The sequence below is a fragment of the Schistocerca serialis genome, chromosome 1 (genome assembly GCF_023864345.2).
Source record: "Schistocerca serialis cubense isolate TAMUIC-IGC-003099 chromosome 1, iqSchSeri2.2, whole genome shotgun sequence".
NCBI classification, from domain to species: Eukaryota; Metazoa; Arthropoda; class Insecta; order Orthoptera; family Acrididae; genus Schistocerca; species Schistocerca serialis.
This window is the reverse complement of record NC_064638.1, coordinates 567,517,400-567,534,029: the sequence shown is the minus strand read 5'-3', so window position 1 is coordinate 567,534,029 and position 16,630 is coordinate 567,517,400. Positions and strand designations below refer to the sequence as shown.

Below are 16,630 nucleotides of genomic sequence, written 5' to 3'. Positions count from 1 at the left end.
CATAAAAATAAATTGCTAAAGTAGACAAAATTTAAGACTGATACCATGCTATGAGTCTTTGCCTATGGCCGTATCTTAATATATCAATCATCAGATGACGTCATTCCAAAGCAGAAAAGCTACGTTGTTCCTGCCTGCTTCTACAGTCAACATAGGACTTTTAAAATACAGCCCATGTCAACTGTTTGTGATTCATGTTCTACCCATGTTTGCTGAGTCATACAGCATTATAATGCAAGAAGGGTTTTAAAATGTAGCATTATAGTGCAAGGAGAGTTTTAATATGGTTTACAAGCTAAGCAAAGATCAGATTCATTTTATTGCATTGCTCTAAAATATTATGTGGGCAATGGATATGTAGAGTTAACACTTACTTGGAATATAATTTTTTGTTAATGTTATTTGCAGGGCAATTAAAAATATGCCACTGCAACATCAACATTTACATTATTTTTGTGTAATAAAGTTTATTATTGTTTCTCATGTTTAATAATGAAGACTTTATTTTCATATTGAGGAACACTGGTGGGAGACTTGCATTTTGTAATTATCATGACAGGCACATTTCCACATTTCACTTGTTACTATGAACAACTTTTCAACGAATGCCTAAGAGCAAAAAAGGGCTTGGAGTTATCTATTTTCTAAGCCTTCTTACCACATCAGACAACATTCTTGTGGACAAATAATAAAACACTTCAGTTGCACAATGAAGTACCTGATTTCTGATTACTAAGCACTACAGCATATGACAACATCTGATCATGTTGGAGTAAATATTTCATATGCAAAGATTTGGTTATAGTCAAAGGAATAAGTTTAGGATCATGCAGTACACATGATAGAAATAGGGTACACATGATAGAAATAGGGAAATGAATTATTTCCCTGCTCTAAGATTTACAGAACTAATAAAAAATAAATTCCACAATAGTCAAAAGTGCTCTATTGTTCCCCATTTTACATAAAATATCTTGGTTGCTACAGTTACACCATGAATTATCTTTTCAGTTCACTGACTGAGCTACACGATACACAAAAGTAAGCCACGATATCAGTTTCAGCAACAAGGTGAATGTAGTTCCATCGACAAAATGATCTATTAGCCTTAGCAATTAAGAATCCAACTGGTGCTTTGTTCCTCAAGAGTTTTTTTTTATTTGTGTGTGTGTGTGTGTGTGTGTGTGTGTGTGTGTGTGTGTGTGTGTGTGTGTGTGTGTGAATGTGCACGCTTCTATCAAAACTATAAATTACATTACACTGCTCACAAAAAAATGCACAATTTTATCAAAGTAACATCTACTAAATACACTATAAAATCCAATGCCGAAAATTTTCAAAATGCAAGAAACTGACAAAATAATATTATGAAGCAGAAAGTAAAAGTATAAATTTATCTTTATTTCACATTCTCAGTTACACATTTATTTTTACAATTAGTTTCGAAGAATGATCACTTTCAGACCTAGGTAGTCATTTAAGGCACCCACCATATCCACACAGTTTACAAAGTCGCACACAAAATTTATCAACTATCCCGCATTTTTAGAACCAGAATTCTGGATATAAGAGTGTGGTACATGTGCAGAATTTTATGTATTCCATTGTTATGCATAGTTCTGTGTGAATATGATAAATCTTGTCATCTCATGATAAAGACGAGATAGCAGAAAGCAGAGTGTTGATGTAGAGCAACATAAATGATACACAGCACTAGTTAACAATGACAATTAAATAGTCTCCAGTATTTACAAATATTTCTTTCATCCATGTAGTCAAGTATCCTCCAATCTCAAGGGACTCTATCACACCTTTTTTCTTTTGTTTCTGTTTTAGTGGTGGACACAGCATTCTCCAATTTAGAGTCCTTTCAATTTGTTACATTTCACCAATACATATTCCTGTCTTACCTGTCGACACAGTTTCTGTTTTTGGTGACCAATGACGTCACAAGTGTCTATGTTTATTTTCCGATTTCCATTTCTCGTTGACAATGAATCAACTGCATTATTATAAAATTCAAAGTAAAACAGTCATTAAAATGTGTGTGTCATACTGGCTCACATGCCACTTTGGTGTGTTTATCGCTGTATGGTAACTGGACACCCACAGTCCAGCTTGTTCTGCACCAGTTGTTCATTACAATTAAGGATAGATATTGTAGCTGCAGATGTATAAAAACAAAGATGAGATGACTTACCGAACAAAAGCGCTGGCAGGTCGATAGACACACAAACAAACACAAACATACACACAAAATTCAAGCTTTCGCAACAAACTGTTGCCTCATCAGGAAAGAGGGAAGGAGAGGGGAAGACGAAAGGAAGTGGGTTTTAAGGGAGAGGGTAAGGAGTCATTCCAATCCCGGGAGCGGAAAGACTTACCTTAGGGGGAAAAAAGGACAGGTATACACTCGCACACACGCACATATCCATCCACACATACAGACACAGGTAGACATATTTAAAGACAAAGAGTTTGGGCAGAGATGTCAGTCGAGGCAGAAGTGTAGAGGCAAAGAAGTTGTTGAAAGACAGGTGAGGTATGAGTGGCGGCAACTTGAAATTAGCGGAGATTGAGGCCTGGCGGATGACGAGAAGAGAGGATATACTGAAGGGCAAGTTCCCATCTCCGGAGTTCGGATAGGTTGGTGTTGGTGGGAAGTATCCAGATAACCCGGACGGTGTAACACTGTGCCAAGATGTGCTGGCCGTGCACCAAGGCATGTTTAGCCACAGGGTGATCCTCATTACCAACAAACACTGTCTGCCTGTGTCCATTCATGCGAATGGACAGTTTGTTGCTGGTCATTCCCACATAGAATGCATCACAGTGTAGGCAGGTCAGTTGGTAAATCACGTGGGTGCTTTCACACGTGGCTCTGCCTCTGATCGTGTACACCTTCCGGGTTACAGGACTGGAGTAGGTGGTGGTGGGAGGGTGCATGGGACAGGTTTTGCATCGGGGGCGGTTACAAGGATAGGAGCCAGAGGGTAGGGAAGGTGGTTTGGGGATTTCATAGGGATGAACTAACAGGTTACGAAGGTTAGGTGGACGGCGGAAAGACACTCTTGGCGGAGTGGGGAGGATTTCGTGAAGGATGGATCTCATTTCAGGGCAGGATTTGAGGAAGTCGTATCCCAGCTGGAGAGCCACATTCAGAGTCTGGTCCAGTCCCGGAAAGTATCCTGTCACAAGTGGGGCACTTTTGTGGTTGTTCTGTGGGGGATTCTGGGTTTGAGGGGACGAGGAAGTGGCTCTGGTTATTTGCTTCTGTACCAGGTCGGGAGGGTAGTTGTGGGATGCGAAAGCTGTTTTCAGGTTGTTGGTGTAATGATTCAGGGATTCCGGACTGGAGCAGATTCGTTTGCCACGAAGACCTAGGCTGTAGGGAAGGGACCATTTGATGTGGAATGGGTGGCAGCTGTCATAATGGAGGTACTGTTGCTTGTTGGTGGGTTTGATGTGGACGGACGTGTGAAGTTGGCCATTGGACAGGTGGAGGTCAACGTCAAGGAAAGTGGCATGGGATTTGGAGTAGGACCAGGTGAAACTGATGGAACCAAAGGAGTTGAGGTTGGAGAGGAAATTCTGGAGTTCTTCTTCACTGTGAGTCCAGATCATGAAGATGTCATCAATAAATCTGTACCAAACTTTGGGTTGGCAGACTCGGGTAACCAAGAAGGCTTCCTCTAAGCGACCCATGAATAGGTTGGCGTACGAGGGGGCCATCCTGGTGCCCATGGCTGTTCCCTTTAATTGTTGGTATGTCTGGCCCTCAAAAGTGAAGAAGTTGTGGGTCAGGATGAAGCTGGCTAAGGTGATGAGGAAAGAGGTTTTAGGTAGGGTGGCAGGTGATCGGCGTGAAAGGAAATGCTTCATCGCAGCGAGGCCCTGGACGTGCGGAATATTTGTGTATAAGGACGTGGCATCAATGGTTACAAGGATGGTTTCCGGGGGTAACAGATTGGGTAAGGATTCCAGGCGTTCAAGGAAGTGGTTGGTGTCCTTGATGAAGGATGGGAGACTGCATGTAATGGGTTGAAGATGTTGATCTACGTAGGCAGAGATACGTTCTGTGGGGGCTTGGTAACCAGCTTTGGCTGAGGGACTGCGTCAGCTTTCAGACAACACCACATACAAAGTTTGCCAAGGTAACCCCATTCCCGATGTCCAGGCGGAGCTTCAAGGAATCCTCAGCACCTTAGGCCCCCTGCAAAACCTTTCACCTGACTCCATCAACCTCCTGACCCCACCGACACCCCGCACCCCTACCTTCTACCTTCTTCCTAAAATCCACAAACCCAATCATCCCGGCCGCCCCATTGTAGCTGGTTACCAAGCCCCCACAGAACGTATCTCTGCCTACGTAGATCAACATCTTCAACCCATTACATGCAGTCTCCCATCCTTCATCAAGGACACCAACCACTTCCTTGAACGCCTGGAATCCTTACCCAATCTGTTACCCCCGGAAACCATCCTTGTAACCATTGATGCCACGTCCTTATACACAAATATTCCGCACGTCCAGGGCCTCGCTGCGATGGAGCATTTCCTTTCACGCCGATCACCTGCCACCCTACCTAAAACCTCTTTCCTCATCACCTTAGCCAGCTTCATCCTGACCCACAACTTCTTCACTTTTGAGGGCCAGACATACCAACAATTAAAGGGAACAGCCATGGGCACCAGGATGGCCCCCTCGTACGCCAACCTATTCATGGGTCGCTTAGAGGAAGCCTTCTTGGTTACCCGAGTCTGCCAACCCAAAGTTTGGTACAGATTTATTGATGACATCTTCATGATCTGGACTCACAGTGAAGAAGAACTCCAGAATTTCCTCTCCAACCTCAACTCCTTTGGTTCCATCAGTTTCACCTGGTCCTACTCCAAATCCCATGCCACTTTCCTTGACGGTGACCTCCACCTGTCCAATGGCCAACTTCACACGTCCGTCCACATCAAACCCACCAACAAGCAACAGTACCTCCATTATGACAGCTGCCACCCATTCCACATCAAACGGTCCCTTCCCTACAGCCTAGGTCTTCGTGGCAAACGAATCTGCTCCAGTCCGGAATCCCTGAATCATTACACCAACAACCTGAAAACAGCTTTCGCATCCCACAACTACCCTCCCGACCTGGTACAGAAGCAAATAACCAGAGCCACTTCCTCGTCCCCTCAAACCCAGAATCCCCCACAGAACAACCACAAAAGTGCCCCACTTGTGACAGGATACTTTCCGGGACTGGACCAGACTCTGAATGTGGCTCTCCAGCTGGGATACGACTTCCTCAAATCCTGCCCTGAAATGAGATCCATCCTTCACGAAATCCTCCCCACTCCGCCAAGAGTGTCTTTCCGCCGTCCACCTAACCTTCGTAACCTGTTAGTTCATCCCTATGAAATCCCCAAACCACCTTCCCTACCCTCTGGCTCCTATCCTTGTAACCGCCCCCGATGCAAAACCTGTCCCATGCACCCTCCCACCACCACCTACTCCAGTCCTGTAACCCGGAAGGTGTACACGATCAGAGGCAGAGCCACGTGTGAAAGCACCCACGTGATTTACCAACTGACCTGCCTACACTGTGATGCATTCTATGTGGGAATGACCAGCAACAAACTGTCCATTCGCATGAATGGACACAGGCAGACAGTGTTTGTTGGTAATGAGGATCACCCTGTGGCTAAACATGCCTTGGTGCACAGCCAGCACATCTTGGCACAGTGTTACACCGTCCGGGTTATCTGGATACTTCCCACCAACACCAACCTATCCGAACTCCGGAGATGGGAACTTGCCCTTCAGTACATCCTCTCTTCTCGTCATCCGCCAGGCCTCAATCTCCGCTAATTTCAAGTTGCCGCCACTCATACCTCACCTGTCTTTCAACAACTTCTTTGCCTCTACACTTCTGCCTCGACTGACATCTCTGCCCAAACTCTTTGTCTTTAAATATGTCTGCCTGTGTCTGTATGTGTGGATGGATATGTGCGTGTGTGCGAGTGTATACCTGTCCTTTTTTCCCCCTAAGGTAAGTCTTTCCGCTCCCGGGATTGGAATGACTCCTTACCCTCTCCCTTAAAACCCACTTCCTTTCGTCTTCCCCTCTCCTTCCCTCTTTCCTGATGAGGCAACAGTTTGTTGCGAAAGCTTGAATTTTGTGTGTATGTTTGTGTTTGTTTGTGTGTCTATCGACCTGCCAGCGCTTTTGTTCGGTAAGTCATCTCATCTTTGTTTTGATATATATATATATATATATATATATATATATATATATATATAGAGAGAGAGAGAGAGAGAGAGAGAGAGAGGGGGGGGGGGGGGGGGGGGGGGGGGGTAGTGTGTGTGTGTGTGTGTGTGTGTGTGTTTTCTTACTTCCATCCTGCAATGTCAACTGTCATTATATTCATAAAAATAAGTCTTCAAAAAGAGAAATTTGTATTTCTGGAGCAGTCACGAGTAGAGACTTAAAATTCTCTATTTATCCTTGACCCAAGATTACAGGCAACATCTTATAAAAGAACAGATACCTAACTGGAGCATTATTTTGTAAACATCAAAGTTAACTAATAGTGGTTCACTGTAAAGAGAACTCTTATCGCCCACATGAGTTTTTCATGGAGACAATACCTCTGCAACGGAACTTTCTTCAAATAACGGACACTGACGAAGTCTGAACTGTACTACACTTCACATGCAATCACTAATTCAAATTCAATTATACAAACTGTTTGTGTTCCTCTTTCTTTTAACCTATCAGGCAAACTTTTTATAACAAATGCTAAAAACACACACTAGATGACCACAAACAGTTATCCAAGAGGTCATTATTACGGCGCAGATTTTAATGACCTAAAAAACAGTGAAACATGCAAGCATTTATGACCTAAAACTTACATAAATATCACCTTAAAAATAAAATATGACTTATTAAGTTTATTTAAAGCATTCTTGGTTGTTTATTTAATTTTTTATTCACCATAAAGTAATACAAGATTCACTTCTCAAAATATTGTAAGTATAGTTCTTTCTTTCTATAGGGTTTGTGGCTAATTTGCACCTATTTTTAGAATGTCTGAACGTTTTATGTTCTAAACACAAAGTACAGTGAAAAGATCATCTATAGAAACAGTAAAACAATGTTTTTATTTCTAGATAGTATTTAAAGGGTTTCACATTATTTAATACCGTATGTCAATCGTCAGTATCTGCAAAGTTGCACTGGATCACAAGGTGCATTTTCAGGTTTTCCATAGTCAATGATCTACGGTTGTCGCTGAGGATAGTTTTCTACCTGGAAATGCTCCTCTCCACTTCACAAGACGTCACTGGAGCGTATTTGGAGGCAGCCAGGTCACTGGAGTTCAGCTTTGTTTCAGTATCTTCCAATGTTGTGGCATTCCCTCAAAGACTGTCACTAATTTTGCACAGTGCAGAATATCCAAGATTCCGTTGGAGAAAACTTTGCAATTTGGTTTCCACTTTGTCAGCCACATGACCACGAGCTCGACCCAACTCACTCTGTACATGTTTCACAATACTTGGGGCCTCACATAGCTGAGTGCAAACAGCTTCCAGTCATTTGATGGCTTTTGATACCACTGAAAAATTGGCATTGATGTATGCCAAGTTTCAAGACAATGTCTCTGTAAAAACTTCTTTCACAATTTTGATAGCACTTAATTCATCCCTATCAAGCTCACAGAAGATTGTCTTTATTTGGGTGTAGTAGGCACAGTAATATTCACCAGCATTAATCCAAGAACGCTATCGTGTATGAACAGGTTTAGATGGGAGGGGCATTGAAGGTGCTTGGTTCAAATGGCTCTGAGCACTATGGGACTTAAATTCTGAGGTCATCAGTCCCCTAGAACTTAGAACTACTTAAACCTAACTAACCTAAGGACATCACACACATCCATGCCCGAGGATGGATTCGAACCTGCGACTGTACTAGTCGCGCGATTCCAGTCTGTAGCGCCTAGAACCGCTCGGCCACTCTGGCCGCCGAAGGTGCTTGTTCCTTGAATTTCTGCACCCATAGCAGAGCCTTCACATAGATTTTCTTGGCACAGGAAATGAATTTGTCCACGTCAGGGTAATCTGATCGCACCTCTTCAGCAACTCTGTGCAGCGCATGTGCAAGGAAAGTGGCATACACCATACTGGGGTAGAGAATCTGTAGCCCTTTGGTTGCTTTAGCCTTATATGAAGCACCATCTGTTACAAGCAGCAAAACGTTGTCTCCCTTCACACCATCTGGCCACAGTAGCTTCAGAGAGTTGTCAAACAAAATAGCAATCGTCGAATTCTTTACTCTATCGAGAGCTTCACATGTTAGTAGGAACATATGTCCAGGGCCATCAACTTTTAGAACACCAACAACAACATTTGCAATACATCAACCAATAATATCTGTAGTTTCATTTATCGACAGCCAGATCTTTTGCTCAGCAATAATAATTTGTATTTTGTTGAGCACATCATTGTAGCATACGGATAAATAGTTCTTTCCCAGTGTAGATTCATCTGGAACTGGATGTGTTGTGTACTTCTCCAAGAACCATCAGAAGTGTGAATTCTTCAGATTTTCCAATGGGATGTTGCAGGACGCCATCATCTCACACAAATCCTTGCAGAATGATTGCACGGTTGACGATTTACCTGTCTGTTCAAATAACAGCACTTGCCTGCTGTTATTTTCAGCACTTCATTTCACACAGCTGTTGTGTTTAGCGGTATTACTGTGTTGTTGCACATTAAAGCGCTTTTCTGCACTAACTTTAATTTCACCCAGTTTACAAAATAATATTTTCCTATCAGTACTAAAGAACTTCTCTCCAAATTCTCGAACATATCCTCACAACTTCACGCTGTCGGAGCACTTTGCTTTAGGCATGTTGAACGAGGCAAAGGCTGTATTCAAACTGGTTTCTGGGAACAACTGTGTGACTGCGATGATTATTACGGCAGAAGCCGCCTTTGTTGGCTCTGAGAGCGTATTGTCAACTATGCGCAACAATGTTTTATGTTCACGAAATGACTGTTGTGGCACACCGATTTTCTGCTACAGTCCTGAGAAATAAAGCTGTGTACTACTTTATCTGTTTATCTTTCATAATAGCATGTTAAATATTGTCTTGTGAGCAACATATTCATTTTCTTATTCATGTGTCCCGTAAGATACGAGAAAAACGGTATATGCATTTTTGGCAAAAGTTGACGGAAATATGACCTATTATATTAAAAGTTAGCCGCAATATGACTTATTACTAAAATTTGTTGAAATATGACTTCATATGCACAATCAAAATACATTTTTTGACATTAAAATGCCTAGATTTGTGTATAAATTGTTTTAAAATTCACCCTATGGTTCAGAAGAAAATATGACTTTATCACTAAAATCCGGGCCCTAGTCATTATACACAGGTGCTGTGAGTCAATTCCTTACTGCAATCTAAACTGTGAGCATTAATGAAGGAAAGGGAAAATAAAAAGTTGAAAACAAGGACAGTCGAAGAAAAAGTAACGAGAGTAATGACAGCATACGGCTGAGGAAATTAAAGAGAGAGAGAGAGAGAGAGAGAGAGAGAGAGAGAGAGAGAGAGAGAGGAGATGAAGAAGAAGAAGTCAAATGCAAGAAACACAAATTGAATGACCATAAACTGTTACTGAACAGGGAATTATTTGCAACTGCAGTGTGTCATTGTTTGCTGCAATCTGATAAGTGAGAAATAATTCAGTTAAGTGAATATAGGGGAGACTGAAAATAGACACTCAACTTGAGCACAAGTGATACACTTCCTACATTCCAAACCAATCTTTAAACTAAGTAGAAGCTCAATATCTATATAACAAAGAAATAAACTGAGCTCAAAATAGGAGCAAAAACACAACATCTCAGAATCATCTTTAAGAAACAACAGCTGGAGCAAATACGAAATCTTTTCCTGTTAGAACCAGTGATGGGGCAACTGACTGGTTTTAACAACTTACTGGCCAGTCAAATTTTTCAATAAAAAGAAACAGTCGAATGGAAACAGTCTCTTCACCTACATTAACCACATGAATATTTTCACTCAGTCTCTGGGTTTGAGTGATTTCACTTGCATACTTTTTCAGTCATATACTGCCCAGAAGATGACCGATGTCTTTGAGGGCGGGTGCAGATGCTGCCACTGGCAGCCTTCAGCAGCCAGGAGGGCCGCTGCTGCAAAAAGATGACCCATTCAGTGATGCAGTGCATAGAACTATGCTGCCTCCTCACACCAGAAGCACTCCTGGCGGCAGCAGCAGACTGCAAGTTTCACACACAATCTGAGAGGGCCAGATTCAGATAGTTTTTAATTAATGATCTTCATCATGTCGGAATGGAAAAAGTTCCTAAAATCTGGAAGTGTTCTTTGCTTTTTCAGATACCCATAAGCGAACTTTTATGCTCAATTTTGTTCTCCCAACATAACATCAGCTTAATTACTTGTGTGTTACCAGGTGTAGAATTATGAAACCAGAATTTCCCTACACATGGTGCTACCCGTCAGTGTAGGGTCCACGAGACCGCGTCTGCAGCACCATCTGCTTCCTGTATCGGCTGACGACGAATTTCAACACTCAGTAACCCAAGTTCCATACATCGGTATCTGTTTAAAACCCGTAAACATTTAGAGCTCTAAGTCTACAACTATGATTTGCGGGCAGCATTGGTTTTCTGTTATCACTTGAAGAAAACTGCTGCAAAATCGCATCGAATGCTTATCGAAGCTTTCGGCAAACATGCTGTTGGGAAAACAGTGTTTCGAGTGGTTCAAAAAATTTGAAAGTGATTATTTTGATTTGAGGAATGACGAGCATGGGAAACCACCAAAAAAGTTTGGAGACAACAAATTGCAGGCCTTATTGGATGAAGATGATACTAAAATTCAACAGGAACTGGAGGAACAACTGAATGTGACACAGAAAGGCGTTTCTTTTTGGATTAAAGCTGGGGGAAAGGTGCAGAAAGTGAGAAAATGAGTTCTGCATCAACTGAATGAAAGACAGCAAGCAAATCGGAAGACCACTTGTGAAATGCTGCTCGCCAGATACGAAAGAGAGTCGTTTCTCCATCGAATAGTGACAGGTGATGAAAAATAGATATATTTTGAGAATTGTAAGCATCGTAAATCATGGGTGAATCCTAGCAAACCATCGACAACCACTCCCAGACCAAATCACTTTGGAGAAGACAATGCTCTGTGTTTGGTGGAATCAGTTGGGTGTCATCTATTATGAACTGGTAAAACTGTTAACAATCGCTACCAACAGCAAATAATTGATTTAAATTGAGCAATATGTGAAAAACACCAGGAATATGGAAAAATGCAACACAAAGTCATACTGCTCCATGGTAACACTCCTCACACACAGCAAAACGGGTCAGGGAAACGATCGATGCACTCAATTGGGAAATACTAGGGCATGTGGTTTATTCTGCAGATTTAGCTCCGTCCAATTATCATATATCTGCGTCATTGGGACATGCTCTCGCTGAACAATGCTTCAATTCATATGAAAATGTACAAAAATGGCTCACTTTCTGCTTCGCTTCGAAAGAATATTTTTTTTTTTTTTTTTTTTTTTTTTTTTTTTTTTTTTTGCGTGGCATTCATAGCCTGCCAGAGAGGTGGGAGAAATGTATAAATAGCTACAGAGATTATTTTAAATAAAATATTGTTTATCAGTTTCAAACAACAGACATGTAATTACTGCAATCAAATTCCGGTTTCATACTTCTACACCCGGTAACTGCATCTGGAACAACTTAATCCACAACAATACATTAATTAATTTTAAGTGATGTAAAGAAGATAAGTCTATACAGCACATAATTAAAAGAACAAGTGTAAAGCTTATTTTAACTTTGGCAATCCCCTAAGCTGTCTTACCCACGGGCATGAGGGTACTGACTGCTTTACTGCTTTAGTTCAACCAATGAAAGCACCAACGACTGGTTTAATTCCAAAGAGTGAAAGGAGAACTCAGTCAACTAAAGATTAAAGGGTGGTTTCGGTTGATACAACGAATACGTAATCCCACGGACACGAAAACTTCACATTGATTTCACTGGAAAAGAAAGAATGAATGAAAAAAATAATTCATTTAATGTGTAAAACTACGACTGGCTGTGTCAGCTGTTTTCAATCGGCTGCTGCCACAGACTGGTATCGCTCAATTCAACTGATGCGTAAAACTACAATCGAATGAGTCACTTTCCAACAAATGATTGGAATGATGATTTTAATGTAATTGCTCCCAACACTAGTTAGAACAAGGCATAAGGCAATAACTGAAGCACAAATCTTTTTTATTCAAAAGTACCCTCATGCCCATGGGTACAAGAAGACATCTCAGGGGATCCCCAAAGTTAAAATAAGCATTATACTTTTTCTTTTAATTATGTGCTGTATAGATTGGTCTTCTTTACATCACTTAAAAGTAATTAATATATTGTTGTGGATTAAGTTGTTCTAGATGCAGTTACCACGTGTAGAAGGAGTTAATGTCCTTAATCAATCAACTTTGTAATAAAATAAAGGGTGGCCCACATATAGGAAGGAAGAAAATCGAGACTCAATTGAGCATTTCTAAAACTGGTCACCCAAGAAAGAAAACAGAAATGCAATAGAAGTCTACATATTAATGACTGAACAACAAAGTGGACTAAGATCAGCTAATAGCAGCTACTACTACTAGTACTATCACTAACACAATCAGCTATTTTTTAAAATATCTTACAGAAGAAATCCTACAACTTATTTTATGTTTCTATGTTTTGAAACTTACAATCTGATGATAATGTTAAGAATCTTCAACAGATATTTTTACATGTAAACGGTATAAATTGTATATTTATCCCTAAACCAATGTCACAACACTATTGTTTCGTGATGTATCAAAGACGATATTCCTAGCTGGTGCAACAGATCCGTAATTATTTAGAGCTTGAGGAAAATAACTTGGCACCTGCACAGAAACACATTCCTGTCATCAGGTATAGATGAGTCCACCTCTTTGTTACCAAGGGGTGGCCACATTAATTTGGTGTCACCTGCTTAGTTGTCTTCTTTATCCATTAGAAGGAGTTGTCTCAATTGTTTATGTGCTGATTTTCATTGGTATACGCTATTCAGGGACTCGCATACTGACTTGCCAAATTATTGGTTGTACTGGCATAACTGGTGAATATGATTGTTTGCAGACTCACTAGCTATAGCTTAGAACTTCTGCTTGTAAACAGGCTTCAGCTATTGAACTGCACCTTCCATATTGTGTGGTGGCCACATGCAGTGGAGTCCCCACCGTTGGCCCCTCCCCTACCACGCTGTCTGCACAGGTATGGCATAAGTTATTTTGGGTGCACTCTATCACCATGTGGATTCAACCACTATCCATGTCACACAAGTTAACATCTCTCTTTCTAACAGCTATAAATTAAAGCACAAATATCAAATAATAAGATGACTGTTCTCATACACACACCATTGTCGATTTATAGTCAAATCTATCACCCAATGTGCCTAAACACTGAGAGAAAGTACCTGTAAATTGAGTGAGGGTATCAGCTCGTAGTCGATAGCGAGGTATCTGCTCCTCCAACAGACTGATGATTTCCACTTCTGGAAGTTCCCCTCCACAACACACGTCTGAAACAATAAATATGTTTTATGACTTCAGCATGTCCAACAATTACTGTTAACAATAAATACATCAAGCCGGGGTACACAGTGTTAAGGAAGAGGAAAACGTAAGCATAGATGGTATTGTTGGTTTGGGCTGTTCAGATTCATTAATTTAAAAAGGAATACATGAAATTCTTGTTTACTGTGTCACAAATGAGCAAAGCGCTTGATCCAACTGCTGGTGAAGTACAACTGGGAAAATGTACACACTCCAAAATGTGGAAGCATGAGGTTAATGGTACATAATCCCATGTTAATAATACCGATTTTCTTCTCAATAGATTGTAATTCATCATGTACTAACATTTAAAATTAATTATATATTGCAGCCTGTGACACAGCCTTTAACAAAAATCAGCAGGCAAAACTGAGTCCAACAAATATAGGAAATACCTATTTATTTGCAAATATTTCCTTTATGACTATGTGCTTCTTCAATGTGTTCTTTAACTGATGAATTTCAGTTCCTCATTGTTTCTCTTTAAATTTAATCCGTTCTTTCAGTAAACGGTTTCGGTGATTCAAAAATAACAACAAATTTAATTATTCACGAAGTTAACAAAATGCTGAACTACTGCATTCTGCAATGGTGTATAATTTAGAAAAATATTGACCACTACAACTACTCAGCCAAATAAATAGAACTGCGATCTGGTACCAATGATACAAATACCATACACAGTGTTTCCTTGAACAAGGGCAAAATAAGGAGTTAAAAACATCGAATTGCGTTACCAATGCCGGCTCAGTGACTTTTATTTACTTCGACAGAATAGATGAATTAAGTAGTTTGTTAAACAAGTATAGATTTAATTTTTTTCCATTAAGCTGCACTCATTGTTGTCTACAACTGTACACGTTACTCTGAGAAGCATGCTAACTACAAAAAATAAATGTGACAAATTGGAAGTCTATTACTCTCACGCAGTTGCAACCACAATAGAACATACCCTTCTGCCAGCTCTCAAGAATAGAATCCCTACGTGCCTGGAGATCTCCAGACTTTCTTCTGTTCTTCCCCAATAGTTTGCTTTGGATGGGGAACATCCTCTCAGTTTGAGAGTTCCCTCAGCACTGAGCCGGAGGCTGGCATATAGCCAGGAAAATACTGCACATCTGTGCTCACCGATGTAAGCCAAATCCATCCCACCTCACAGACACAAAAATAGGTCAGTCACAGCTCTGACTGTATTCTGAACTCATGCAGACAGCTGCAGTAGTTTTCACCTAAATCATCCCATTAAGAATAAACAACACTGGTCTGATTACTACAAAATATGTATTGCGCTGGTATATCCCACACATTTCCGATATGGTTACATGTATGATTAAAGAACGGAAAATTACTTAAACTTGATATATAAATCCACCCTTTGCATTCTTTGATGTCCGTAAAGTACGTAAAACAATGGCGCACTACCATATCAATAAGACCATACAGAACATCACAGCCTCGCTTCTGAAACTCCAAATTACGTTATCTGAGCAAATAATGTGTACATTACAATATATGATTTGTGTGGAAGCTGCAACCAGTCACTTTCCTGAGCCACAACAGGCATATTAATTCCATGATTAAATACAATAAATTCTGACTTTAGCCACTACTGGGCACTGATACAAATTCAATGCCGACAAGTAAAACTTGTGCCGGACCAGGACTCAATTCCAGATTTCCTGCTTTACACGAATGGTTGCCTTAACCGCTTCGGCTACCCGAGCATACTATCCATCTGGTCCAAATTCCCATCTTGTAACACACTACTCAGATAGCGGCCGGTGTCCACTACTCTTGTTGCTCACCGCATTATGATACGGCTTGATGGCCATTAAGGTCATTGCAGTGTGGACGCACTGTCTGTCCTGAATTCTCGTGGAAATCCAGAGTGATGCAGCATGCAACGGGTGTGATGGACAGGGGGGCTACGTAAGTAGTGTGTGACAAGATGGGAATTTAGATCAGAAGAAAAGTGTGCTTGCGCAGGCAAAGCAGTTAATGCTACTGCTTGCACATAGCAGGAAATCTAGGTTCGAATCTTAGTCCAGCACAAAACTTTCACTTGTTGCCATTGATTTCATTTCCATGCCCAATTGTGGCCAACATCAAAATTCATTTCATTTCATTATCATATCTATGTATGGCTGCAGTATCAAGAGTGATGTCTATTCTTTCAGACAGATATAAATCAAAAGAAGAGCCTGAAGTAGCTCAAGAGATGGCTAGTAAGACAATAAAAAGTACAAAAATCTCATGAAACAACTGCCTGCAGTCAGAATGTGTAAGATAAATTTAAATTAGCCGTTGAATATTAACATTTTAAAAAAGTAAAGTAGATACAGTACTTAACAAGAAGGAACAATTCTAACATTATCATTAGTATTTCTTTTTAAATTGAAAGCAGTAAAGGCAAGCAGATACTGTACTTCACTTTTATAAACACCTTTGACATTATCCACACATCCATGGCACAAAACATGAAAGAATGTCACCTCTGAAGATGCATTACCTACTGAAGAACCAAAATATTGAAAACACACACACACACACACACACACACACACACACACACACACACACACACACACACACAAAACAATTCAGACCTATGTTGCACTGAAATGTTTGCCAAAACTTTTGAGTTTCTGGGGCAATATATCTCCACTAGGCTACAACAGCTAGGCATTTTGCCAGTATCTCATTCAGACTCTAGTTGGCAGTAGTAAATGCTGTGAAAACACCAACAATAAAGGAAAGAATAAAAGTTAAAGACTTTAACATATTACTGAAAGTGTCCAATTTATTAGCAGGTATTGTACATTAAGTAACTCAACAGCTGTATGGACTTTTTCTAAATATAATGACCACTATGGGATTATTCCACCATATTTCTGTGCA

General features: G+C 40.6%; 1 protein-coding gene across 3 annotated transcripts in view; it reads right to left on the bottom strand.

The window, feature by feature from the left end:
• The window catches only part of LOC126476053 (trafficking kinesin-binding protein milt), a 232,037-nt gene that overhangs the window by 196,960 nt on the left and 18,447 nt on the right, over window positions 1–16,630 (bottom strand). For 2 of the 3 annotated variants that reach the window (XM_050103514.1, XM_050103515.1), the window contains exons 1-2: window positions 14,685–14,796; window positions 13,594–13,698 (exon numbers count right to left, since the gene is read on the bottom strand). In XM_050103514.1, the coding sequence (XP_049959471.1) occupies window positions 13,594–13,698; window positions 14,685–14,781 (202 nt within the window). In that variant the 5' untranslated portion in view covers window positions 14,782–14,796. Of the gene's footprint in view, window positions 1–13,593; window positions 13,699–14,684; window positions 14,797–16,630 lie in introns of those variants that run through there. The other variant, XM_050103519.1, reaches the window with a different exon arrangement.